General features: G+C 38.9%; 1 protein-coding gene across 4 annotated transcripts in view; it reads right to left on the bottom strand.

The window, feature by feature from the left end:
• Window positions 1-26,176, bottom strand: part of mon2 (MON2 homolog, regulator of endosome-to-Golgi trafficking) — a 41,785-nt gene extending 15,609 nt beyond the window's left edge. For all 4 annotated transcript variants that reach the window (XM_028037933.1, XM_028037951.1, XM_028037942.1 and 1 more), the window contains exons 1-18: window positions 25,675-26,176; window positions 17,583-17,646; window positions 14,687-14,814; window positions 11,054-11,185; window positions 9,925-10,054; window positions 9,654-9,751; window positions 9,223-9,348; window positions 8,948-9,142; window positions 8,443-8,567; window positions 7,261-7,400; window positions 6,871-7,024; window positions 5,442-5,632; window positions 3,768-3,849; window positions 2,561-2,742; window positions 2,209-2,321; window positions 836-940; window positions 568-648; window positions 177-250 (exon numbers count right to left, since the gene is read on the bottom strand). In XM_028037933.1, the coding sequence (XP_027893734.1) occupies window positions 177-250; window positions 568-648; window positions 836-940; window positions 2,209-2,321; window positions 2,561-2,742; window positions 3,768-3,849; window positions 5,442-5,632; window positions 6,871-7,024; window positions 7,261-7,400; window positions 8,443-8,567; window positions 8,948-9,142; window positions 9,223-9,348; window positions 9,654-9,751; window positions 9,925-10,054; window positions 11,054-11,185; window positions 14,687-14,814; window positions 17,583-17,646; window positions 25,675-25,782 (2,228 nt within the window). In that variant the 5' untranslated portion in view covers window positions 25,783-26,176. The remainder of the gene's footprint in view (window positions 1-176; window positions 251-567; window positions 649-835; window positions 941-2,208; window positions 2,322-2,560; window positions 2,743-3,767; window positions 3,850-5,441; window positions 5,633-6,870; window positions 7,025-7,260; window positions 7,401-8,442; window positions 8,568-8,947; window positions 9,143-9,222; window positions 9,349-9,653; window positions 9,752-9,924; window positions 10,055-11,053; window positions 11,186-14,686; window positions 14,815-17,582; window positions 17,647-25,674) is intronic.
• Window positions 26,177-27,314: the final 1,138 nt, after the last annotated feature.

Here is a 27,314-nt window from a genome sequence, read left to right as displayed (position 1 = left end):
TCTTGTCATCACTTTTATTGCCATCACAATAGTACCACTAAATATTGTGCGAAAACTTTAAGTTCATATCGCCCACCTCTAAATGTGATGCTGATTAGCTGAAAAACATATTAAAATTATACTAAACTCAATACTAAATTTGATTAAGACAGCTTTGAAGATTGAAAAATTCTTACTGTGAGCTTTCAAATAGTCGGGACAGGATGTTGGAGATGACGGGCAGATCTGTCATGACTGCTGTGGTCAGCACCTGTTTAGATTCACTGTCAGTTAGCTCACCATAAAAGGTCGAAGCAAAAATTACGCCACCTGCAAACAAAACCTCCGGGGCCAGAACTTTATCCAGGAGCAAGAATAGTTTTCTGGGATCAACAGAGATTCATTTTGCCAGATATGAATTTCCTCAGGATCTTTTAATCTTCTAGGCCGCATTTCCTATTTATCGGTCATTTATGTTGACTGCTCCTGATGTTAGCATCTACCCCACACACAGCTGTCGCCCCAGATAAAGCAGTAGAAGTGGAGAAAGTTATTTCTCTATGTGAAAAAGAAACAAACAGAACTCACCGTACTCGGTCCCTCCACGGCTCGCCCCGGTTTCAGGGCTCCACCCACTGCTGGTTTTAGCCCCAGGATCCAAACTAGATGCTGCGAGAGAAAGAAAAAAAAAAGCTGTCAAAGTTGATCCGACACCATCCATCACAAAACGGGTTCACAAAATAAAACAATGGAGATGTATGTCTCCATTGTTTTGTTTGTACAAATATAAAAGGTATGTAAAGCGCTCAACTCCCTAATCAAATTACACAAGTCTGAGTGACGAGGCGCGTCGTACCTGGAGGGTAGCCAGCACCAGCTGCCACGACGTCCCCAGCACGGCTCCGTGGCAGTGAGCCAGGTTCAGCAGCGTCCTCATGCACTGGATGTTTTTGGCAGTCAGCTGAAATAAAAGCGAGATATTTACATGATTATTTACACCGTGACACGTTTAGCAGACACCTAAAACTAGCTAGAAACAATCTGAAAGAATGGCACGTTGGAAAGACGGCACGTGATCCGTTTTCACTGCTGTAGTTAGACTCGATAAAACATTTTGCTGGATGATAAATTGCAATAAACGATAATACTGTTGTTTTGAGAACTTTTTCGAGTAATATATTGATAAATGGGAAAAAATAATGCAAGTTCGCCCTCTCAAAGACGAATAAACTTTAATTTAGTAAAGATCACTTGGCACTGGAACTGGAAGACGTTTTAAATACCCAAAATAAAAAACAACCAAGAACAATAAATACAATGGAAATTTAAAAAAATTAAAATCACACACATCTGAAACCATTAAAAGAAATTGATTATGATGTTTCTGTAAACAAAATTGCCCTTCAAATTGTTAATCATGAAAAAGAAAATTATTGAGCAATTGCCTTCCTGCTGTTAATGGTAAATAACTATTTAAATTTTGAAACATTAGGAGTCATAAACAAGCCTTTAATATTAAACAAAATGATTATTAGTTGCCATTTTTACCATTTTATATTTCTAGTGTTACTGAAAAGAGCAGACCGCTTTTGTTAACATAGATTTCCAAAAGGCTGTCAACATTTCTTTCTCCAGAACGTCCTGTAACACGTTGAGATTGAAAACTTAAAAGAATAAAGTGGAGCAACTTTGCAGAACTATGTTGGTATTATGTTTTATTTTGTGGAATGGAAAAGGTAAAAACATTTTCTGTGTAAGATAAATAAATGTATGAAATTGTTTGGTAAGAAAGAAAAGGATAATTGTTCAATTGAAAAAATTTGTTAATCGGTTAATTAAAAAACAAAAAACGTATTAGTGGCAGCCATCAACAAATTCTAAGTGCTTTCATTTTCTTTTGAGAAAACTTTTGAGTTTGTAAACTTTGCTTAAAGTCAGTTTAGGTCCCCCTCCCCTTTTCTTTAAAAATCAGTTATGCAGATAAGCGATTCTATCTTTTTTTTAACTTTTTAAAAATTTATTTAAGCTGCAGAGAACTGGACTCGACCAGTTTTGCTCATTAGTTTTGGAGAGAAGTGCTCCATTCTTAACAGCAACAGCTGAACTTTTGGGAAATTTTCTTAGAGCCCAAGTGGCAAAATTAGCTTTGATTCAAAATAATAATAATAATTGAAAGAACAACAACTTCTGCACAGATTTAAAATATCAAATGTGCAAGTGCGTCCTCACCACCACGGTGCCTTGCGGCTGAGCGGTGAGCGGCTGCCCGACGGCCACCACCTGCTGATGAGACTCACTGGAGGGGCTGATGATCTGCACGCTCTGGCCCTGGATGGAGTAAGCTGTGGAGAACACAAGCACACACGCTGCAGCTAAGACTTCAAGTGATGCTCTGCAAAACGCACAAACAGGCTTTGTAAGAAGCAAATAAAGAAAAACTTTCCAAAGCAAAACTCCAGTGTTTACTTGGAAAGCTTGGATCCACTGAAAATCCAGACTTAATTCAGTGGATTTGTTGTAAACCAACAGTAGTTGGCTTGAGAGCGTCTTTTTATGTGTGTGAAAAAGGTTTGTGGGGAACCTTTGCTGGAGAGGTTGGAGGTGTTGCTGCTCAGGACGGTGAGAGCGTAGTGGGGCGGCAGAGAGGCCTTGCAGATGGCTGTGATGAAGGCGTCGCGAGGCGTGACCAGGCCCAGGCGACCGCACAGCGACGCCATGGTCATCTCTGCCTTCAGGATGTTCTCAGTCGCCGTTTCGTCGGTGCTGGAAATGTTGCGCGGGGAAAACAAGAGGGAAGCATAAACATTTACTGAACTTGATGTACGTGGTTATCATCATTTATAAAAACCAGACTACGTCTTACAAGTCCCAAAATAAAAACCAAAAAAAAAATGCAGAGGAAAAAGATATGCATAAGTTGCTCTGGACTACCAAACTATGAAAAAACCCCACACAAACTTGACTTATAGTCCAGAAAATACAGTAATTCTAAACTAATGCTAACTTTTCCACATTTTGTGTCACAACCACTAACGTGAGGTCATTGTATTTAATTTTTTGGTGAAGGTCTGACATAATTATTTTCCTGTCTGTGGATCAGACAGGAAAATAGGTAATCGATCATTGGGCCGGGACTCGAACCTGTGTCAAAGACTAATGCCTATGCATGAGTCACACGCTTTACCACTGCGCCACCCAAACTATGGCATAATTGTTAAAAGCAAAGTACATGTGAATTTCCACATTTTCTCCAAATAAAAATCTGTGTAGCATGTAATTCTATCAACCCCCACCGAGTGAAAACTTTGTACAACAATCCTTTGATGTAATTAAACCTGCAGGGAAAGGTTAAAGTGTTTTTGGGATGTCTTTGCACATACAGTACAGACCAAAAGTTTGGACACACAGTTGTGTCCAAACTTTTGGTCTGTACTGTATACAGACAATTACAGTATAATAATATATTTTGGTTGAAAATGTGATTGTGCAACAATGGGTGTACATTTCATTCCATCTTCATCCATCTTTCCCATCAACTGACTGGTTTCCCTGAACCCGAAAACAAAACAAACGCAAGTCAAGCTTCTAGCAAACCCGCTTTTACAATTCTCTATAAAATGATGCACTACGCTTTGTCTAGCAGATAAAATCCCTTGATGTGACACTTTTGATGTGTTGTCAGGAAGCGTTCTGCATCTTATTTATTATCAAGCTATACAAGCTCATCCTCAGAAAATCAAGCAGAGGATTATTTTCTGTTTGAATAACTAACAATATTTTTTTCTTACCTTGCGTCTAGCAGCAAAGACAGGGCAGCCAGGAGACCACACCAGCTGGCGTTGACCATCTCCTCCCAAACCAAGTGGGCCCCTGAACAGAAAAACGAGATGCTAACTGGACTTTTAATTGCTTTGGGAAATTAAGAGATTTCTGTATTTCTATTTCATATGTCACTCAAAGTCATACAAGCATATTACTGACAATATAAGGTTACAGAAACGTTTGTTGAAACCTTTTAGTCAAAACTCTACCTGTCCACCAGTGTTGTAGTCAAGACCACCTAACCCGAGACTAAGACAAGACCAGCATGTATCGAGACCGAGACAAGACCAAGACCAGCGCCCCGCGCTACATGACACAATAAAATGTGAAATATGATCAAAATTGCTAATTACATTGACCTGAAAGATTCACACTCTCATAAAACCACCTAGATATTAAATACTTAGAACTGAAATAAATTTAACCAATATTAAAAGTAGAACAAACTCTTTGTTCTGCTTATCTAAAAAGATAACGCCCTGGGCATTTGCCCATATAATTCATGTCAGAAATCACCACTGTCTGCACCATTAAACATAGCAATTGAGCCAATGCCCTGAAACAACGCTCAACTATGAACACTGACCAATGAGCAACAAGCAAGTAACCAACCACAAGGCGTTCACCATGACTGCTCTCACCCTCTCTCCCACTGCATGAAGCCAGGCAGTACAATGCTGTAATGTCTCCCATCATGGCAGACATTACAGCTGCCACTTTGAACGAAAACAATCAAAGAGCAATGCGCATGCTCTGCGTGCTCTTTTGTTCTTGTGTTTTATTTATTTGCTTTCGTTCTTGTGTTTTATTTATTTGCTAATTAAATAAATATCAATGTATATAATTGCATAAAATAATGATAGCTACTGCAGTGTACGCAGAGCATTACAATAACAAAGAACGGCTCTCAGTGAGGCTCCAGTCCTACCTTCTTAGTAAACAGAAGTTCAGAAGATTCCCGATTGTTCGTGAATGTCACATCTGCAGACTTTTGGACACAGTGTTGTCCCATATCTGCGACACGTTAGTCAACACCTCCGCACAATAATTCAGTGCAGTGAGTGACTTTTTTCATCACAAATGCTTACGTGTCTCTGTGCAGCTAGCTTCGCTAACATCACATCAACAGAGCTTGCCTTTCTTTGAGCTTCTTTTCCAAGTGACGAAAAAAGTTAGACGTAGCCCCCACCGTCTGTGAAAGCGAAGTGCTGCTGAATTAGCTGTCGGATTTTTTATGATTAATGACTTTATGCAACGCACTTCTGTTACTGACGATCAGACAGACATCTTCTGCCGCTCAAAGAAACCACTGCGCATGTCTTGGAGCGCCGCGAGCGAGTGAAAGGTGGGGACAGTAACAGAAACACGTAATTGGTAAGTCACGTTATTGCTTGGATTTTAATCGGTGCGTTTTGCATCCAGTGAAAACAAACATGTTAACAAATGAACTGGACAGTATGCTGTAAGTTTAGGGACATTTCCACAGTTGCGGTCTTGAAATAAAATCCTGAGTCCTCAGCGCCCGAGACAAGACCGGTCTCGAGTACTACAACACTGCTGTCCACATTTAGTTGTCACATTTAACACAAATATTAGAGGAAGCTTCATTTTCCTTGTTTTTCCCCAGTGACTATTCCTACCTGGCTCTGGTTTCCATTCCTGCTCAGGGTGAGTCTCCCTGAACTCTGCAGCTGCCTCCTCCTCTGTGGTCAGCTCTCTTTCGATCATGGAGGTGATGCCCCTCACCAGGTCCAGCAAGGCGCTGAAGGCCACCGACATGGCGTAGCCCTCTGGGATGGACGGAGGCTCCACCTTGTCCAACATCTCCAAGCTGGGTGGGGGAGAACATCAAGACCAAATCAGATGTGAAAACTCTAAACATCTGACTTCACTCCAACAAGTTTGATTTGATTATAGCAAATTTGTTAATCTGTTGTGGTTAATTAGTAATTATAACAATTTAGTGCAGAATAACACTGTAAAAATAAGAAAAATCAAGTCAACAAGCGTAAACATTTGTATGGTCGCCGCTCAGGTCAGATTTTTTAATATTTAAAATTAGCTACTTAAATTGTAAGATGATGGCAATTTTTCAAGATGGCTGCTGTTTACAGGCCTTTTAAACCATTTATTGCCTTAAAATGTTACCCATTTTCATGACTTCAATGAATTTTATGCCACATCACATGTTTTCTATATTGGTTATCCTGCTCATACAACTTTAAAGTAACAATATGTAGCAAAATCAGAAACTGAGAACGTTGCTGTTTGCGATTCTAAAAACAGTCGTCAACTGGAAGATGATGAAGATGTGTGACACAGACTGAGAGACAGTCGTCATTATGGTCAGCATTAACTTCTGCAAATAGTTTTCTTGTATTAGTGATATAGTTTTAGCTTCTGTTGATTTTCTAAATGTATTTAGCGGTTTAGCGTAAATGGAGCTCAGATTCTTGTTAGCGAATTCGTGGCTAGCGAACCTAACTGTTTGGTTAGGCGTGACCACAACTGGTAACAACTGCTGCTGATTTTAGTGCAAATATATGTTCTCCAATACGATCATTTTGAAAAATGTCCACAAGAAAAAGAGAAACAGGATATCAAGGAAAAATATATTACTTCTATGATTCAAAATGCAAACAGTAATTTTAGAGCAAAAATGTATTTTTCATGACATCCATGGTGACTATTATGAAAAATAAGAAAGTATCTATAAATGTGATTTCTATGGGTACAATTATGTATGTATGATTTGACACAAAAACCCTTCAATTGTGATAAATATTGCCAGTTTTAGTGCAACAATAAATTTCCCTTGATGACCACGGCAGCCATTTTGAATTTTTCGGTGGCTAACAATTGTTTTTTCAAACAAGCAAGCTATTGGGAACATCTGTAGCTAATTAGGTTCTTGTATCTGCATGTGAAAGATTCTGCTTAAATATTCAATTATCCGCTACACTACTAGTGGAGTTTCACTATAATCATAAATAACATCTGTATAGAACAAATGTTGTCAGTTTCAAAAGCAAAATGAACGTTTGAGTAAACATGAAAGGAAACCCTTACTAGGTGGCCTTGGCGCTGCCCTGGACACTAACAGTCATGAGGGGGATCCAGGTGCCGCGGTATTCAAACGCAGCCTGTGTAGTCAAGGTGCCGCTGCCCCCTCCTGTACCCGGAACCCCCTGAGCCGTGCCCAGGGTCCCTGAACCTGACCCACCTAGAGGGGAAGAGTGAAGAAAATAGAGAAAAAAAAAAAGAAAAAAAAAATGAACTTCCTACAAAAGCAGTTTTATTTAAAGCATTTCACTGTTTCAAAAAGACGATTTCTAACAGATTTTCCATTTAAAATGCACCTACATTTATTTTATAAGATCAAATTTCAAAGGTCTTTTAACACGTTTTTTTTTTTTTTCTTTAATATTCAGTACCAACTCAACCATGAAGGTAACTAACCAGCAGGCGCACTGACAGCAGCAGCGTTGCCAGCGTTTGGGACAATAAAAAGGGACTGAATGAAGGATCCCAGAGCGTTAACGATATCTCTGAACACCTTGGTGGAGTGCTGCTTCATGTCGTAAGACTGACAGAAAGAACTGGAGAAGGGGAAAACAAACAAAACGCTTTGTTAAAAACACACAAAACAAGGGCAATTTGAGCAAAATGTGAATTCTCGAGGACATGAAAACGAGGAAGAAAAAAAAAAGAAATACAAATTCCTCAGTGCAGTGGCGCCCCCAGAGAATTTCAATAAGGGTGGCTAGACCAGTCCAGTAAAAATAAACTAAAAAATATATATTTTTATATGTATATTAATACATTTTTAATGCTATTTTTAAATTACCGTATTTTCCGGACTATAGAGCGCACCTCACTATAAGCCGCACCTACAAATTTTTTGAAAAATCAAAAACAAAAAACTGGAAACGTACATATATAAGCCGCACCGGGCTATAAGCCACTGGCACCTCCGCCGCTCTCGGTTTTCCACAAGGATGCAGCAGAGGGCTGCGTCTTTAATCTGCTATTAAGGATGCAGCCCTGCGTCTCCAACGCCGAACCACAGGTTTGTTCACGCTGAGCTTACGTGCAGCGGCTCCATTTCCCTCCTGTACTGTAGCTCGATAAAAGCTGAATCTTTTCCTTCGAGTGGTTTTCATGATGAGGGGGTATGAATTTGAAGACATTTCTCCGTCGTGCCTGCTGCTAGCATGTGCTTGTTCTAAATGAAAATCAGCGTTTTCTTCTTTGATTTCCAATTTTGACTTCCAACAATTCACTTCCTGCTAAAGAGCCCCCGGTGGTTGAAGAAAAATCCACAGAAAAGCCGCACTGGGCTATGAGCCGCCTGGTTCAAAGCGTGGGAAAAATGTAGCGGCTTACTGTATAGTCGCTTATATTATATCCCAAAAAATACGGTAATACATTTATTTATTCATTTATTGGGTTTTACATTAATGTTTTGATTGAAGAAAATGACTCTGTGTGCCTTTCTATGACCTGGACATTTTTTCAAGATGGGGCCACGGCACCCTTTGGACTCCCCAGTGGTCGCCACTGATTGTCAGGTCAGAAAGATAAGGAACAGGATAAATTTAAATGAAATAAATGAATGCGTATAGATAAACGCTTGTTTACCATAGTAAATGTGGCTGCACACACAGCCTATGGACTGATTCTACAGCAACGGCTCGGAGCCACTGAGGCTTTTCCCCGTCAAGAAACTTCACCAGCAGAGACAGGAAGATCTCACATTCAGTCACCTGTGAAACAGACACAAACAAACAGGAACATTTCACACATAAACACTGGTTTTAAAGGAATTAAAATACATCAATTCATCTAAGATCACCAATATTTACTTTGCACAACCATTCATTCATCCTCCATTGTTGTATTCATTTTGGGCTTCTAATGCAGAACTGATCCTTATCAAGGTGGACAGATGTATAACACAGAAACCGAAGGAACAAACGATGCTGGTCGCATTTAGAACTTTTAAATTAACGGGTCCAAATTCTAGCTTTTTTGAAAGAGCTAATGTTGCACTTTGTATCAAAAATCAAAGACATGAGTGAATAAGGATCATGATGTGCTCAGAAATAATCCATCTGGGATCAGGTTTGGTAAACTGAGTCCTTACCAGTAAGCTGTAGAAGTGTTTAATGAGGACTGAAACCACTCGCAGTAGCCGCATGCAAATGGGAAAATAGGGTTTCTCCACGGGTGCCGGTGGAGCGGCAGCGCCGGCGCCCTGCCGGAACTTTATGTTGGGCGAGAAGAGCTTGATGACAAGAGGGCACACCCTCTCTTTCAGCAGGAAGCTGAACTCCTGGTGCTTTGGGGGACATTGAGCAAAATTAATCTCGAAACACAGAAATAACATCTTAATTTAATACAACAAGAGAGAGTGCGTACCTGTAAGAAAACACCTGGGAAATCGTTCAAAACCGACTCCAGCAGCTCCAGGCCAAACGTTCGGGTCATTTCTGTCATTCCCACCAGCCAGTAGGGGGCGTCAGCGTTCACCAACTGGCACAGGTCCTGCGGGCAGAAGCATCCAGTACAATAGAGAGTTGTATCCAACTTGCAGAAACAGTGCACTGACTTAGCTCTGGTGGGAGAATAAAGATCCTCACACACAGAGGGGCATTGTGGGTAAACAACAACAGGCAGAGAGTAAGAAAACAAGGAGCCATTGAGGAAATTCTGACAAGACTAAGAGCTTTAAGATCCACATAATTATGATGATAAAATTAGACATTTTGACTTCTTTCTTTAGATTACAGATAATCTCAAACACTCCTGACAGAGGTGGGTGGAGGACTGCTGCCTCCTGGTGGACTAACCTGAAACAGCATGTATGCATCCTTGGCGCTGGGTCTCAGGGTACTGACAGAGCGCCGGTTGGTGTTTCCCTGGACGGGAGGAGGCTGCTCTGCAATGCCTTTAATCCAGATACAGAACATGTTTACAACATTTAAGCCACAACAGCTTTTAGATCCAAGCAGGAAAAACAAAATGTTAAAATTCAGAGCTACGTCTCCTTAAAGCAACAACAATAGCAAATCCGAAACTATATCTTTGTTCTGACTATTTTTTTTTTTTTATCATGCAGACCTTTGAATCTCTCGTCTTCGGCGACCATCCTCTCAAAGACGACGGTGACGACTTGTCTGACGGTGGCGGCCGCCGTGTTGTTGGTGATGTTGTCCTTGGTGAAGTGGAGACGGAAGCACAACACGATGGCCTGAAAACGACGCGGGAGACTCTTCAGAGATGTGAAACATGTACATCAATGCATAGGCCTAATCAGCGCTACACCACTTTAGCACTTCCAGGAAAAGTCCAAGCAGCATTTGTGGCGCTGCGCATCAAACTGAGAAACGTTTTATTTTCCTGGGTTCACACCAAACAACTGGTTGACACATCTAAAGGTTGTTAACCACTTGAGAACTCCAACACGCTGCTGCTCTTTGCTGTTTTATTGACTGTTGTTTTGCCTATTCTGAATGGTGACAATAATAGAAATAATCGTGTGTGTGTGTGCGCGCGTGAGTGTGTGTGTGTCAGGGTGTAACAGGAGAAGAAGATGTTTAAATAGAAATTCCTAAAAATTTTGATCAACTTAAAAAGTAAAATAGATAAAACTGCGTCAGTAACTGAAAGAAGATCAGAAAGCAGGATAAAAGAAAGAAAAGATGGATGAACAGATGGACAGATCAATGACTACAGAAAAAAAACTATGACAGAAAAGTTGTATGAACTGACGGATGGATGAAAGAAAACATGGGTGGATAGATGGACAAAAGATAAAATGGATGGAACGATGGACGATCAAAAAGATGGACGAAATAAAGACAGATGAATGGATGGACAAACAGCTACATAAAAGAAAAGATGGATGGACGGACAGACTGACGGATAAAAGAAAAGCTGGACAATGAATGGATGGATATCTTTAGCATGGCAGCTAATACTTGTAGCCAGCTCTGTGAATTTAAACTTCATGCTTAGATTAGATTTAGAGCCTAAATGATATCGAGTACTTACAGGGGCAGACACCAAAAACTCAAAAAGCTAAATTTATTCAATTAATTATCAAAATAGTTTTGGCAACTGATGACTAAGTCGAGGATGAAAGTGAAAATTATTCACATCAGAAATAATTGAAGATAGGGTACGCCACCTTCACATCAGGGTAGAGTAAAAGAAGGAGGCTTATGTCATGATTGTGTTGACCTTTTACCTTTGAGAGGACATCATCATGAACAACCGTGTTGGTGGTCAGCAGGACCAGCACCGTCTGTAAGAGTTTCAGCTCCTCCAAACCGTTCTCCATCAGCTGCCAGAGCATGTTGATGATGTTCCCTGCAGCCGCCTGGCGCATGCACAAAAACAACCAGAGCAAACGTTACACTTTGGTGCCAACATGTCTGCACATCGGCACATGAACTGCACGCTTTATGCAGGACCCGCCATGTTCAGCAGCAGTGGGAGCAGCTGCTTCCTGACGCCAGCGACAAAACATCAGACACCAGATTTAGCCATCTGTAAAGGCTGATGCTGACACCAAGTGACACTGCATGTCCTTTTATTTGACACACAATTTTTTTTTTAAAGTCTATATGTATTGTGAGATCCAATTAAACGATCGACCTCAAAACCCAAATGAGAAACAAAGAAAAAAACAGATTTTTTTTTTTCCTTTTGCAGCATTCTCTGTAAAAGGTATCCTCAAGTTTAATCTATTTATTTAGATCAATAAATATCAGATCAAGATTTTTTTTTTTGTTTGTCCTGAGAGGAATGAAATCTTATATTTCTATCAAAGAACCTGAAGCATCTCTACTATGAAAACATCAGCGTCCAGATAATTTGGCAGATTTTTAATCAGTCCAGATATCGAAAACGATTCCAAATCAAGAGTCGATGCAACGTGCCCAATCGATGACGGTAGATCTCTTATGTCTCATTCTCTGATTTCATGTCATGCTTAATTATAATTTTACATTATATTTAGCGTACCTAAATGCGCTTTATAAATCATTTGAAAGAAGGTTGGATGTTTATTTGTAAATGTTTGACCAAGGTAGTCAACCTTTTGTTTTTGTCAGTTTCTGTTTCCTTAATATTTATTTTTACATTAGTTGTGGCACTGACTGAACAAATTAAAGTTGTGTTTTTACATGTTTGACCAAGCTGGTTGTGCAGAGTTATGTTTGTCTCTCTCTATATAAAAAAAGATTTAAATCAATTCAATTTTGTTTCTCTCCTTCGGATCGATACTAAAATTCAGATATCAATATCGGAAGTGAAATAGGTGGATCGGTGCATCCCTATTTACAATAGCTGTGTGTTTATTTTCAGTGGAAAACTTCCCTGTTTTTACATTTTGCAGCTTGCCTGACCTTTTTCCTCCCCTCACTGTCCTCAGGGGTTTGTCATTCAAACTGTGACAGCCTGCTTTTCTGATACACATTTCTCTCCGGATGAGACATGTTTGCTGCAGGAGGCGAATGTCTCAATATGACGACGATGACAGTGCTGCTTCAGTCTTGTACCAACCAGATGCCTTATTAGGTGTTGCCATTAAGAGCTCATTCAGAGCATCTGCTGCCCAATTACAGGGTTATTTTGTTAAGAAATTTCACCTGACTCCAGGTCTTCCCTTAAGACTGCTGCCACATTGTCTCTAAATGTCAAAAGTAAGACTAAAACTTCTTGAGTGGCACCTTGAGATGTAGCTTGGCTTTGGCCCATGAGGCCCTGAACACTGAAACTTAGAAAGTGGAGAAACAGAACAAAATGTCTGTTTGGTATAAGGAGGTTTTAGTTTGCTATGTTTTCTATAAATCCCCCCCCCCAAATCTTCAAAATAAGTTTAGTATTTGGTAGTTGGAGAGAAAAATTAGGCAAAACATTTATAAGAAAAATGTGAAGAGGAAAAACTACAACTTCACAAGGGACATTGGTAGATGAAGTTTTGGTATGAGATGAACAGATTAACTAATGTTAAATTAAAAAAATGGTTTCGATTAACACGTTAATTCACCGAATAAAAATTAAAACGGCAAGTTCAACTGCTTTGTTTTTAGTATTTTGTATTACTCTAAAGTCTGAACTTTGAAATTTTTTTTATTTTATATAAAATCATGATAACACATATTGTAGTGTGTAAAAAAACAAAACTAAAAAAAAAAAAAAGAGGAAAAATAGAACGAGGCCTGAATACTTTTGGAAGGGCCTGCATATCAACCTATTTGATTAGAAATAAATAATGAAAACTACCATCTGTTTTTTTTGGTTATACATCAGTCAAAAAGCTTCAGGAACTGTTTCAGACTAATGAAGTCATGGCCTCACGTCAGAATGTAGACCTCAGGAAGCTTTTAATAGCTGCTTTGTATGGTGACTTAACAAGCCAGATGTGAAGCTTCGGGGCACCAGCTTACTGGCAGCTCAGCTATTTAAAGATTCAGACCATCTTCACCCATCTGATAAGCCTATATTGAACTACAAATTAATTTAAAAACTTATTAAAGTCATCCCCTTCTCCCTGCCCCCCTTCCATTTTACTCCACATGATTTCTTCTGGTTTTTTGTAACTGTACCCGCACTCCCACACCATGTGAAGAGGCTCATGCATTTTCTCAGCCAGTGCTTTCCTCGGCTACAGAGGAAGGAAAAAAAGAAAATCATTGGGAAATTAAGAAATGGCGAGCTGCTTCGTGATACAAAACATGTCGCTATTGATAAGCTGCATTGATTTTAGAAGTTATTAATAATTAAGCTATATTCAAGTGTTACAGGTGTTGTATTTTTGTCTCTACTCAAGGCACAAAGTAAAATATCCTTAACGTATTTATTGTCAAAGATAAATTAAGTTTCTAGCCTTAAAACCATGAAAATGCACTTCTTGTTCTGACTGCAGCTGTGCTGAAACGTTGATTCTTAGGGAATTAGTTTAAAGACAATTCGATCAGATTGAAAAGTCAAAACATACATTATCAGGGTTTCTGCAGGTTTCACCAACTCAAATTTAGGACTTTTTTAAGACTATTATCAATGCAATTTAAGACCTGAGTCACCACAACTTCATCCGGCCAACTTGCGATAAATTTGCACTTACCAATGATAGACACAAAAAATAGCATATTAGCAGCTAGTTGCAACTGAGTGCAACTCAAAATTTTGCCTGACAGAAAAGTCTAGTGAGAAAAAAATAAAACATAGACTATACAAGGTTAAATAGTTCTGTCAAGACTAAATTTTAAACCTGTGATATTAAATCCCAACTTCTGTTTTAAAAGATTTAAGACCTTTTAAGGTCTTCATTTTAGATACATGAATTTAAGACTTTTTAAGGATGCGTGGACACCTTGGATTAGTCCAGGCTGTTTTGGAACATATTCATCAGATATTTACAAAACTTTTTTTTTTAATTAACTCATGCACTTATAATACCTACATGACCAATAAATCAAAGCTAACCGAACTGAAAGGTACAGATAAAATAATTATAAAATATATATAGTTATAAAATAATTAATGTTGATAGAAATATTTTAGATCCGTAGGGTTCATTTATGAGTCAACCATCCATAGGTAAATCCTAAAATCAAACTTGGGCATATTCCTAAAATAGCAACCGAAAGGAAAATCTTGATCATTTATCTAGTTGGGTTGGTTTACTTAAATACTAAAACATAATGAAATGCTCATGAATCAGTACAAAACCTGATGAGAAGCAACAAGAGGTTTTTCTGTGCTTATAAAATTCAACTTTTTTTCCCCTTTCTTAGTGTATTTGTTTATGCACAGGCACATTTGGTTGTTGACGTCAGCTGCTTGAGTCCTTGTGTTTGCTCTCTGTCCTTACCTCAGACACGACCTCATGAGACATGAGTCTCTGAATGGCAGCCAGACACAGCTGGGTGATCTTTGGCTCTTTGGTGCCGCAGCCCATCAGAAAAGGTTGCACCACCTCTGAGCTGTTCTCCTTCAGTGCTGCAGCAAAACACCAAAGACAGAAATCAGCAATGTCAGGTTGTAGCAGAAGGGTACTGCCGTGGGATTTACTCTAGTACAAAGCATCAAAATGTAAATATTAAAATACAAATATAACTTTATAAAAGGACTAAGAAAACAAACTTTTGAAGCACCTATTTTGAAAGAGGAAACACTCGTGGGAATCGGATGGTAACGTGATTCGGGAAAACGTTTTTTTAGTTTCGTCTGTAATTTAGCTGTTCAGAAACTCAGAAATCCTCTCTTATTTCAGATCACCATTACAGCAACGCTCTTCTATGAGGAAGCAATTACTGAGTGAAGACTCCAAGTTATCCAATTTCAGATTTGGTGAAGGAAAGAAGCTATTTAAGAGTAAACTGAATTTGTCGAGACTGCTGTTTATTCAGACTGCGAGACAGTGAGAGAGAGCAAGACTTTAAGCAGATAACAGGATGGCAGAACAGAGACAGATTTTTTAAAACATTCTTTTGACTTATCAAAAATAAAATAAGGATATTTGCATTACATCTCCTAAAGAGAAATAAAAAATGGAGCAAATTTACATCAAGCAGGTCAAAGGCTGATGATAGAAAATTGGCTCCAAAATTCTGATCAGTGGGATTAGTCTTTGAAATCGGATCATTTACAGAATTAAATTAACTCATGTCATATTTTTGTTTTCTAACAGCCATCTGTTGAGCTTTAACTCTGGAATAAAAGACAACACTCTATAAATCCTATTTTAGATAGCAGAACAGGAACTGTGTTTCAAATCCAAAAACTCACACAGACTCTGTAACAACCAGCTTGTCATAGTTGCACAGCGTGCAGTTATAGAGGGGGTGCTCTGTTCACTCAGAAAATGTCAGCTATGCTTCGCTACTGGAAATCATAAAAAGCTGGATTTGTTGAGGAATGTACCAAAACAATTTTCTATTCATGAGGAGGGTGGGAGTGGAGCAGCGAGGGAGAGGAGTTGTCTCGCAATTAGGTGACACCGTGACCCCGCCCCCTCTGGTTTGCAGAAATAATGTGTGGATATTACTTCAGTGCACTTTGAGGGGTTTGTAAATGTAGAAAAGCACAATGCAGTTCATTTACTGGACATGAAAATGCTGCAGATCAGAGGAGTTTGGCAGCTAAGAAGACTTGAGTGAAGGCTGCAAAAGATCAGCGCTAGAGCAGGGTTTCTGCAGGTTACATCAACTCAAACTTAGGACTTTTTAAGATTATGATGAATGGGATTTAAGACCTCTTTGTACAGACATGTACAAACTTTGTCCAGTCAACTGACAATAAATTTGCACTTACCTATGCTAGATGCAAAAAAAGCTAGCTACCTAGCAAAGGTATGTGAGCAGTGAGTTACAGGTAGCCTCGAGTCACAGAACCCAACGGTTAGTTAGCTAGTCAGGGTATGCTAGCAGCCAGTTAGCGGTAGCCTGAACTGTCTCGTCTCCCAAAATACAATGATGACGTCCGAGTGTAACTCAAAGTTTTGACTGAACAAAAAGTCCCGCAAGAAGAAAACAATATTTCTTAATATAAAAGCAAATCGCCTTGTCAAGACAAAACTTAATACCTGTGATTAACATAATATATGCCAACTTCTTTATAAAATTAATTTAAGAGATTTTAAGGATTTAAGCATTTGCAATTTTTAAGGATGTAGAGTATGATCACCAAAATGAAGGACATTATTTTAAATACCAACTCCCTACAGTAAGCACTCAGACTCAGTGTCTATGATTTCCTGAGGCGGCTATCACGCTAAAAACAAACTAAAGGACTACGACTCTTTAACAAAGCCTCTTTGCTTGTATTCTATGCGTTACTGAGGAAGACAGTTATCTCTTCTCACTATCAGAGATGTTAAGAAATGAACTTACTCTAGAAAGTAAGCATTTCATTTTCTTTTTTCAATGTTGGCATGTTGCCGGTTCATTCAGGCTGCTACTTTCAAACCGGCACTGAGACGTCAGCAGGTGAAAGAAAACTGACGGTATCACAGCGACAATCATATTTAATCCTTATGAAGGGTTCACTTCTGTCTGTCAGGAAAACATGCAAGATTCAAAATTGAGGTAAGGGTCTATTACAGGTTATGTAATAGTCCCCGCTTGATTAGTCTGATTGTTAATCAAGCTAAAACACTAAATAAAAAAAGTTTAATACGTCCACTGCAATGATTTTGCCTTCATCTGACAACAAAAGTGAGTTTCTGTTCAAGTGCAAAGACGTAACAATTTCCGTGTGTTTTTTTCTCCTGAATATTTAATTGAGCACAGCTAGAATTTCTGTTGAAATGCCACATAAAACAGTAAATATCTTCTTGTAGGATGGTGCACATTACCCTGATGTGTACCAAGAAAATCTGTTTTGTAAAAGAGAAAGGAATTCGATACGCTGTCATTATTCTTAGTTGGGTTTTAGATGCATCATTGCAGCAGACAGCACTGCACTCAACGTCAGTCTAAGAGGGCCATAAATCTGGACTACAAGAACATGACCTTTTAACCTTAAGTCTGGTGTCAACTATTAATTGCAAATTGAGCCTCTCTTAAATTGATCTCCAAAGTGGTGTTCTTCAGGCTTTTGTCTACTTTTAATTCCTTTTACAATCAAGTTTTTTCCTCAGTAATATCTATTTTATAAATGTCTGTTAAGACACTGAATAATTCTTAGCCCACAATCGTCAATAAAAATAAATTTTGACATTAGGAAACACAACGTGTCCCCCTCACCTTCCATGAAACACAGCTTACCTGCCAGTATGTCTGTTTTCCTGGCTGCGATGGTTTTAATCTTCACAATGCCAGACTCTGCAGCCTAGAGGAAAACAGAAAGTGAGACGTAAGAAAGTGTTGGTAAATACACCCAGATGAGGCCTTGGCCTCAGTGAGATGTGCTACTGGGAGCTGATTTCCCCTGTGGGATATCTGTCAGCTACGAACGCAAAACGAGGGGATGTCGAGAGGGGGGACACAAGGAGACGGTAAAAATGAGAGTGCTGACAGCTTTCAAATAAGGATCTCCTTGTCTTTATGCAACAGCCAAAATGCAAAGTTACCGACCGGTGTTTGTTTTCGTCCAACCTGCGTATCTCCTTTAGGTAGCAGCTTCACGTGATAAGAAATGTTCACGATAATTGATAAACGGTACGATAAATGTCCACCGTTACATGCAACACATTAAGATTTCTATTTATTGGGCATTTTAAAAAATATTTATTTTCCTTCCACTTCACAGTTATGCACCACTTCTTGTTTGTCTATCCCATCATGTACAAAGTTCAAGAGGTATGGATACTTTTGAAAATCAATTTAAATAACGTAAATAGAAGAAAACAAATGTTGCTCATAAAGTGAACACAGGCACTTCACAAGTGGTTTAGAGTTACGCTATGCTTTGACTCAGCGGTGACAACATGGCTGCTGTATCCCACCAACAACTTTCCACTTAAACAACCACAAGACCAAGTTATTGTGGAGAGCAGCTACTCATAATCTGCCAAGCTGTGTTTGTCACCAAGCAACGCCTGATCAGCAGCTTGGGCTTTTAACCCAAACTGAGGCCGGACCTGCTGAAAGTTAATCTCTGGAGAAATCCTGCACTCCTTCCTCACCAGCCCCCTCCTCGGTACAGTGGTGTTGCAACGAGCTGTTAGTGTTAAGGCAAGTGCCTGAAGAGAAGAGAGGCAGAGTGTAGTCCAAGTTACAGCAGGTGGCCGCAAAAAATTATTTCGAGGGCTGCATATAGCCCCTCCACCACACTTTGGACACCCCTGGTGTAGACCGCAACCTCCCATTTCTGAAAGATTAAACTTGTTATGGTTATAATGTGATATTGTTCTTTACCAAATAGCTACAGTTTGGGTTTTATTGTTATTATGTATGCAATGTTTATCAAAATTAGGAATAAAAAGATTTGAAGTATCTTAGTCTGTATAAATATAGTGTTAATGAGTTTCCTGAGGTAAATGAACGTTTAAATTAATCTTTTTTTTTTTTTTTGAGACGTTCCTGTACCAAAAAGCTTTCGTAAACCTTCTTTAAACATCTGAGTGCAATTGAGCAGCGGTGTTGCTTTCGCAAACAAGAAAATAAATCTAACATCCTAACTGGAACCTCATGTTGCCGGCATATTCAAAATATTTTCTTTGGCAATTATCGGTGCTCGTTTACATTTTCACAAAACTGGCGGCAAGTTCCTGAAACGTAAACATGGACAGACGATGCAGCGCAGCGTGGAAAACAAATCAGGAAGCATCGATGCTTTCAGTTCTCCTAAGGAGCCTTTTTAGAATGGAGACCCTTAAAGGGGAACTGGCCCACATCTGCAGACCAGATGCATCACAAAAAACGCCGGGGCCGTCCTCTGCAGCAGTGCGCCCACGCCGTCTGCACAGGTCAGCGCTTTTCACAAGCTGACTTAGCAGGCTGTGAGAAATGTCAGACCTTCAGAGTCGTACCGTCAAATCCCAAAACTGCTCCAAAAGTTGCTTGAAATGCGTTGATGAACTCTTCAAGTGCTTGCAATGCATTTAGCTCAGTTATTTTATAAGTTCTTTAATTCTAAGGCAAAGGTTGTTTCACTTTCTGGTGCTGGACATAATGCTAGAATAAAAAAAAAATAAAAAAAATAAAAAAATCTGTTCTTTTAGGAAACTCCTGCACTGTGGTGCAATGTGATTGTGGCTGACAGATTGAGAAATCTGGAATAAATCTACTGATGACTGGAAGAAGGAGAAAAAAACCCTCACAGCCTCACACACAAAATCTGCTCCAAAAAAAACATCTAAAATAGGCTTTTTAATGACTCCAGTTACATAAAGAAGTGTGGTCACTAAGCTGCACATAGTAACTTCATTTCATCATGTTTTCTAATTTATTTGTACTGAAAACTGGGGTAAATAGGAAAAATAATAATTCTGATAACGCAGATAGTGCTCAGGGTTTTTAAACGTCATTAATTGGAATTTAATGTCACAATATATCAAAGTTTATTGTGATTAGTTAGTGGTTTTCAGAACTGTTGACTATGATGGGGTTTGTTTTTTAATGTTTGCACGATGACTGAAAAACCCATAAACTTCTTTATGCTTTTTTTAAATACATAATCTGTCAGGAGAGTATTTTCATATCTCGTTAAAACAAGAAACTCTTGCTTTGCATGTCGTTAGAACGAGAAAGTTTTCTAATTTTACCGAGAAGATTTCTCGTGAGAAAGTTACAAAATTTCTTGTTTTAACAACTTTTGCACTTCGTTAGAAAGAGACACTGTTACTGAACTTATTTCTAAGCTCTGGCAGCGAATCACTTCCGTACCAAAGTCACATCCAAACAGCTTCAAAGCAAATACATATTATAGAATGGCCCAGTCAAAGATCACATATAAATCTGACAGAATCTGTGGCAGAGTTTATATATTATTTTTTCCCTCCTACTTCACAATTGCATTGCTTTTGGTGTATTATGAGCTTTAAATCTGTTGATAATCGGAAATTTAGTACTGTTAAGAACATGAAGAATGAAGTAAAGTTAATTAATAAATGGCTCAGACAAACGACACAGTACCACTTTTGGAAAATTGTAATTTATTTGCTAAATATCCACCACAGCCATGTGGCGCTGAAAGAGCTTCTCTGCTTGTTGCGCAACACTTCCATTATTTTAAATGAATAATATATGTGAGGACAGGTTTAAGAGAAAACCAAAGACGATATCCGGATTGCTGGCTTTTACACGTGGGGAAAGGAAGCTTGTAAGGACCAGAAAACACCGAGGATGAAAAACAAATCAATATCTGAGGCAGTAGCTTGATAATGATCTGAGGCAAGGCCACAGAGCCAACAGGAGATGTAAAATCAGCCGCTTGTTTGTGGTCCAGGTTTGACCGCAGGAGCAATCCCTATTAACATATCAGTCTCTAATGTTCAGGCGCTGAACACGCAGCCGGAGAAATGTCTTCCCTATCTCTTTTTTCTCATTTGAATGTTATCTATCTCCAAGGTTAAGCGACCAGAGAACAGGAAAAACAGATGAACTGAGCTGATAGACAAACATTTTCCCGTCTGCCCTTCGTGGAACAACCTTTCTGATCACTGTCAGGCGATTAATTGCACGCAGTTAAACTAAAGTAAAAGAAGAGGACAACGTCATTTGAATTCGATCAGTTCAGCAAGCGACTGATTGTACTCCAGAGGAACAGCAGATCTTGTCTGGGCGGTCGGAAAATATTCCAATCGAAGCTAAAAATGGATGGAGGGCGCTTCCTTTCCTAATACTTTGCATACCAACAGAACATGATTTGTGTATTATTGAACAATTAATTATTGCTGAGAGCAAGGGCGTAGGTTTGGTCTAAGTTTTGGTGGGACCTTACAACTTACTCACCAACTCACCAGCATTTAAAATGAATGCTACCACTGCGTAGTATATTGAAATATTAAACTAATCAATGTAGATTTTTGTTTATTTATTTTGTTTTTGTTAAAAAATACATATGTTTTTTTTTTTATTTATATGGCAAAAATTGGTCGGGACTATTTTATATCCCTTGAATATTGGTCGTGACATGTCACGACCGTCCATACCCAAACCTACGCCCATGGCTGAGAGCCAAATAAAAGCCAACAGTAGGGTTGACTCTGAAGGTAGAGGTTTTTAAGGATGCATTCATGCTAGCCCGGTTTAGTCCGCTTTAATCAAACTCTAGTTTGTTTGTCTAGAAAGTCCGGTTTGTTTGTGAAGGTGTGAATGCGCAATCGGACGCTCATGTGGACCAAAATAGCAAACTCTAAACAACCTAGGTATTGGTTCTGTTGAACTCGGCTTGAGATCGCTCCAAATACAGGAAGCAGATTATAGCGCAGAGTATTCTGGGTAAATTCAGCCTAAGCAAACATGGAAGGCTAACGCTAGAGGGGAAAATGATTTGTGGTCAAAGACAAGAAAAAAAAATCTTACAACTGCTCAAACCTGCCGCAAACTCATTGTTGTTAACATTTAGTGAAAAAGAGAGTGTTTCCTTCAGTGGTTCTTGGTTTAGCGCCACCACAGGTGAGGAGGGAGAACAGGCAGCTCAAAGCATTTGGTTTGTAACACGGTTCAGTGTGAAACGAATCTCAACAGCTGAAAATGAAACAAAGGTTTCAATTTTGGTCCCCAATCTAACCCAGTCTACCGGACTGAAAACAACCCTGGTGCTTATGGTTCTTTATAGAGAAACAATTTGAGTTTGTTTGAGATGCCTAACAAGTTGGGTTATCTGCAAGTGTAGCTCTGCAGATAACATAATCAGAAAAGGTCCCTCTGCTTATGGGGGAAAAAAAAAAGAGTCTATGATTCAGTAAGTTTGTAGAAAAGTGGATACATTTGGTCCACTTCTACACTGCTGTATTAATAAACGCCTCCACATTCAGGAGAAACCGTTAAATTTGACAGAATGGTGCAGCTGACAGCTTCAGGCAACATCCTTTTGTACAGCAACATGGAGATGGTTTTACTGAAAGAACAGCAGCTAAATTAACACCCATCTGGTGAAAGTGGAGGTGATTGTGATTTTTTAGACTTTTTTGTTCTTCTTTACTAGTTTTACATTGTTAACATATTACAGAGCTCAGTAGTGTACATTGAACTGAGTTGCCTGAAGTCATGGATCTCAAACTGTGGTACAAATACCAGCGAAGTTATCTGGGCTGCACAGTTATTTTCACCACAGCTCTAAGATAAACACAAAGCAATTGAACTCTTTCAAGATTAACTTCCATTCAGCTAAAGAGATCAATTATTCAAGCAAACTGATCTTCACTTTAACCAAAAGGAAAAGTTAAGAACCACAGTAAGTATGTATGACAAGAGGCTTACTTTGATACAAAAGTGCAAATAAATTGTTCAAAACTGCTGAAATGACACCATGCTTTAATTTTAAAGTCTAATAAATTAAAATTAGCTCAGTTATATTTTCCATTTTAACGATTAACACTTTTTTAATGGCAATTTTGTTTACAAAGACTTCACAATCTATTTTCTATATGGTTTCTATTGTGTGTTTTTAAAAATTTTTCATTCTATTTATTGTTTTTGGTTGTTGTGTTTTATTTTGGACATTTCAAATATCTTCCAGTTCCAGTGTGATGTGTTCTTTACAAAATATAAGTGTATTAGTCTTTGAGAGAGTGAACTTATATTATTTTACGTTTATCAATATGTTACTTGAAATGCTCTCAAAACCGCAATATTATCGTTTATCGCAATAATTATAGGGACAATTTATCGTCCATCAAAATTTATTATGACAGAGTTAGTCTGGGACGGTGTTAAGTTACCAAAATCGCCACTCCAAAAATCTAACTTTCAGAGGTTTATAGCCTTTTTTTTTTTTTTTTTTACTTTTTAATGGAGCACAATTAAACTGCATTCCCTTTTTCTAACAACAAAAACAATCTGAAAAACTAAGTCCTGTTGTAAAGCTGCGTTAAAAAGGGTTGTCGGTCAGGTGGCACTCGGGAAAACTTAGCGTTTACCAAGATTTACCCATGATCTGGGTATTTATTCTAATAGGTGCTGCTTCATGATTATTATTGTCATTTTTTGGTTAATCAATGTATTGTTTTCTCTCACTTGTGGTTATTACGTACTCCACTCATCCGTACCACAGTTATGGGCTGTTTCCTTCAGGGATCGCCACAGCGTAGGGGACCATGTTAGATCTTGGAGGATCAGAGCATGTTGACAGACGTTGCATATGATCGAATATACCTAGTCTATCCTGCTCAGCACTCATTTCCTTCTCCTGCTCATTTTACTCAAAACATGTAATTTTAGAAAAAGCACAAAATATATAATTATCTTTATTATTTCTTCCTGAAAACACAGTTTTCCTTTTTTTTTCTTCAGCTCCTTTCTGCTCCATCCCAATGGACATCTCAGACTTTCCTTGGCTGAAGTCAGATCCATGTGTGAATCATGACTCTGATGTTTGTCCACAAAAATGCCACATCTACTTCCAAAAGGGCAAGGAAGACATTTTGAAAGCACCTAATCAGGCGACCCAACTCTAAGCTATTTGTCTGTGAATTAACTGGCTTTTTCTACAGCTACTGTAGATATTTTAAATGTTAATGATGGACAAAAACGTTCTACAATAAGAGCAGCGTTTCAATCCTCAAAAAACTATTGTTGCCGTGTCTCGCTATCTAAACTGGGCGCTGTTTCAAGGCCTTTTCCTTTTTTTTTTTTATCTGGAACTTGTTGCTGATAAATAACATTTTCGACACACGATCCAGACTTTTGGGAAAATATTTTGGGGACTTGCAAAAAAAAAAAAAAAAAAAGTGGAAGGTTTCCCGCTACATCTGAGCTACTACAAAGACTAAGTATTTCAGAAAAAGAAAATCAAAAGGTCAATCGGAATCAGTGGCTGCAGTGGGATGGTCTCATTCCCTGGACCGCATGGTCCTGAAGAAGAAAATCCGTCAGTCGGCTTGTGACCTTGAGCTTCAGCATGCTTGGGTTGCGCAGCAGAATGAGCCAAAAAAAAATTCAGGTTTTGTAAAGACTTAGTCAAACTCTAGATCTGAATTAAACTGAAGTGTTAGAGCATGAGCTAAAACAGACTATTCAAAATATGTCTAAATGAAGTCAGTGTGTCAGAAAAGGTGACTACGGAAAGCCCTGGAGGACAAAATGCCAGTTTCAGTAAATACAAATTGAGTAAAGAGAAGCATTGACCTGATCGTCTTGGGTGAATGATTCAAGGAAAACACAGTTACATTTTCAAATCATAGCTGAAGATTTTACAATTTAGGGATCTTGATAATTCAATTCAACTTTATTTATTCCAAAGGGAAATTAAAAGCTCCTGTAACTCATATCTGAAAGAGTGATTATGGATGGTGATGCTGTGGGCATGAAAGGACTCCAGTAGAAGTCAGTCATGCAGCAAATCTGAAGAGGCCTCTGACTGAAGACTGTTGCAGTATGGCAGCATCATGACAACTCAATTTCCGGACAGCGATGACAATGTCCCACATTAACATTTCTTGGATGACTGCTAATCCACCCTGTTTGCTTTTGCAGTTTCCTGTTTAAATTTGTGACGTTGGGAATATGACCTCTGCCTGTTTTGATTCAGAGAAGACATGGTCTGAACTTGCTGCTACGAAGTTGCAAAAACAATACCTTGTTGCCCATTACTGTCCAAAGATAAGAGCGAAAATCCGTCCCGCTGCACAGCATCAAAAACAAGGGGGGATAACTGTCCAAACATGCATCACCTTGACCAATAAAATATAAACCAAAGGCTACAAAGAGAACAAAACCAAACCTAACAGAGCCACTTCGACATATTGCCATCATGACATGAATAATTCTAGAAAAAAACCCAATTAGTTTAAAGTTAGGAATAAATTGTTAAAATTTATACTCAATTTAATTGAATCCTTATACATTTAAGCTTTGTTTTCATTAAACTCTTGAAATACATTAATATTTTTTCACTGTCTTAATAGATATTTTCATCCCAAATATAGACATGAATCAGGAAGAAATACCAGGTTCGGGCAAAAAGGACAAAAGCTAATTTCAAAGTGCTCTACTTGTGTGTCAGAGAGAGGAACTAGTAAATACCTTAGTGGCAGTTTTTCATAGGAACAATGATAAACTTTTACTGCACTGCAGCGTGTGAGCAGCTGTCAGTGGCCACAGCAGACACAACAAGGCCGGATGGTTGGTGCGGAGACGGGCGCCGACAGGCAACATTCAGGAGAAAACCAAAAGCCACAACATTCCCACACGAGACAAAAGTTCACAACATTTAGCGCGGTGTAGCACTCGGCTACGAACCCAAACTAACCTCTTTGACAGGGGGGAATTTCTTCTTGCACTCCATGGAGAGAGACCGCAGGTCCGTCTGCATGTTCTCCAGCAATTTCTTCACCGCTTCGGGGCTGCTGGTCGACATCTTTGACGGCGTCTTCGACACAAATCCTCACAGGAACGGTTGACGTTTACGAGCGGCGTCGGAGCGCAGTCGCCCCCCCACCCATTCACCGCAGGGGTATAATCCGTAGCCGCTTTATTCGCCTCCCTTGTTGTAGGAACTAAAAACGCCGCGGTCCATTGACACAGGATCCCACTCCTCCGCTTCGAGCGCAGGACAGCAGCGATGACACCCGCATGCGCTCCACCTCTGCAGAGCACGCGGCCGTTAGCTACGGGAAGAAGTCGTCCTCGCTACGACTTTTCCTCCGACGCGCAGGCAAGCCGAAATATATTAACTAAATGTATCTGTCTGCCATCAATGGCCGTGCCAGCTCTGCTTTCCTTCCCACAATGCTTTGGTGGACAGTGACACGTCACTAGGACTTCCGTAAACAGTAATGAGCAGAGAAACATTACTGCAGCGACCCCTGCCGGACAAGTCCAAGGGGGGGAAAAAATCTTCTCGGTTTTGAGGTTTGAAAAGACCAAAATGTAAAATAAATAGGGAAATAATAATAAAAAATATATATTAATAAAGAAATGGCTCCACCAAGTCACAGTTAAAATAAATAATTAAAAGAAATTGAGTTTAGAGTTGCCAACATTCAAAGTCAAAGTCTTAGTCGTAGTATTTTTCAACGTCAGTGGGCGGGTCAAACACGGTTCCAGACAAGATGATTGGCTTGCGGCTGAGTTGCTGTGCAGGTCAACCAATCATATTTTACCATCTGTTTCACGACCTATCCTGATTGCTTGGCCAACGAAATGTGAAATAAACACAAGCTGATATAAATAAAAGCGTCTTGAACAAACTATATATAAACTTTTATTTTTATTTTAATGTGTATTAAATTAAAATGTGTTAATTAACTTTTTTTTACCGTAAAAATGTAAGATAAATATGTTTATACTAAAAAGATTACGTTTAAATTGTTTAGTAGCCTATATATATTTTTTATTTATCTCGTGCAATGATAGGATATACTATACAGCTACATATATACATATGTAGTTAAAAGGATTTATGGGGTTGTGCCATTTTGGTTCTACAATTGCAAGCAACCATATTTATGATTTACTGCATTAGAAATTACATAATGTTGAATTTTAAGGAGGAAATTCTCAGTGTATTGATTGTCAGACAGAAAATGGGAGCACCTACGTCTTCCAGGAAAACTTATCAAATTTGTTAATGATTAATCAACAGCAATCTATAGTATGGAACAAGAATAGTCAAGAACTTAACCTTGTCTATACCAGTAAATCTTGCCAGACTCCTTCACATATGTACACAGAGTGATATCTTTTCCGCTTACTTTCCATGCAGGTATTTTTACACAGCCTGTGACTCAGCAATAACTCCTGGCTGTTTTCACAAGGTATTTAACCCCTCAAAAGGTGGTCTTTTGTAAAGCAGGTCTTTAAATGACACAGTTTCAAAATGGGACAGTTAAAATGCAAAGTGACACGTGTTATAACATGCAGACATAAAGTTATGCTTCCAACAAGAAA

The sequence above is a fragment of the Xiphophorus couchianus genome, chromosome 2, assembly GCF_001444195.1.
Source record: "Xiphophorus couchianus chromosome 2, X_couchianus-1.0, whole genome shotgun sequence".
NCBI classification, from domain to species: Eukaryota; Metazoa; Chordata; class Actinopteri; order Cyprinodontiformes; family Poeciliidae; genus Xiphophorus; species Xiphophorus couchianus.
Note: the sequence above shows the minus strand (reverse complement) of the source record. Positions and strands in the feature narration are given on the sequence as shown.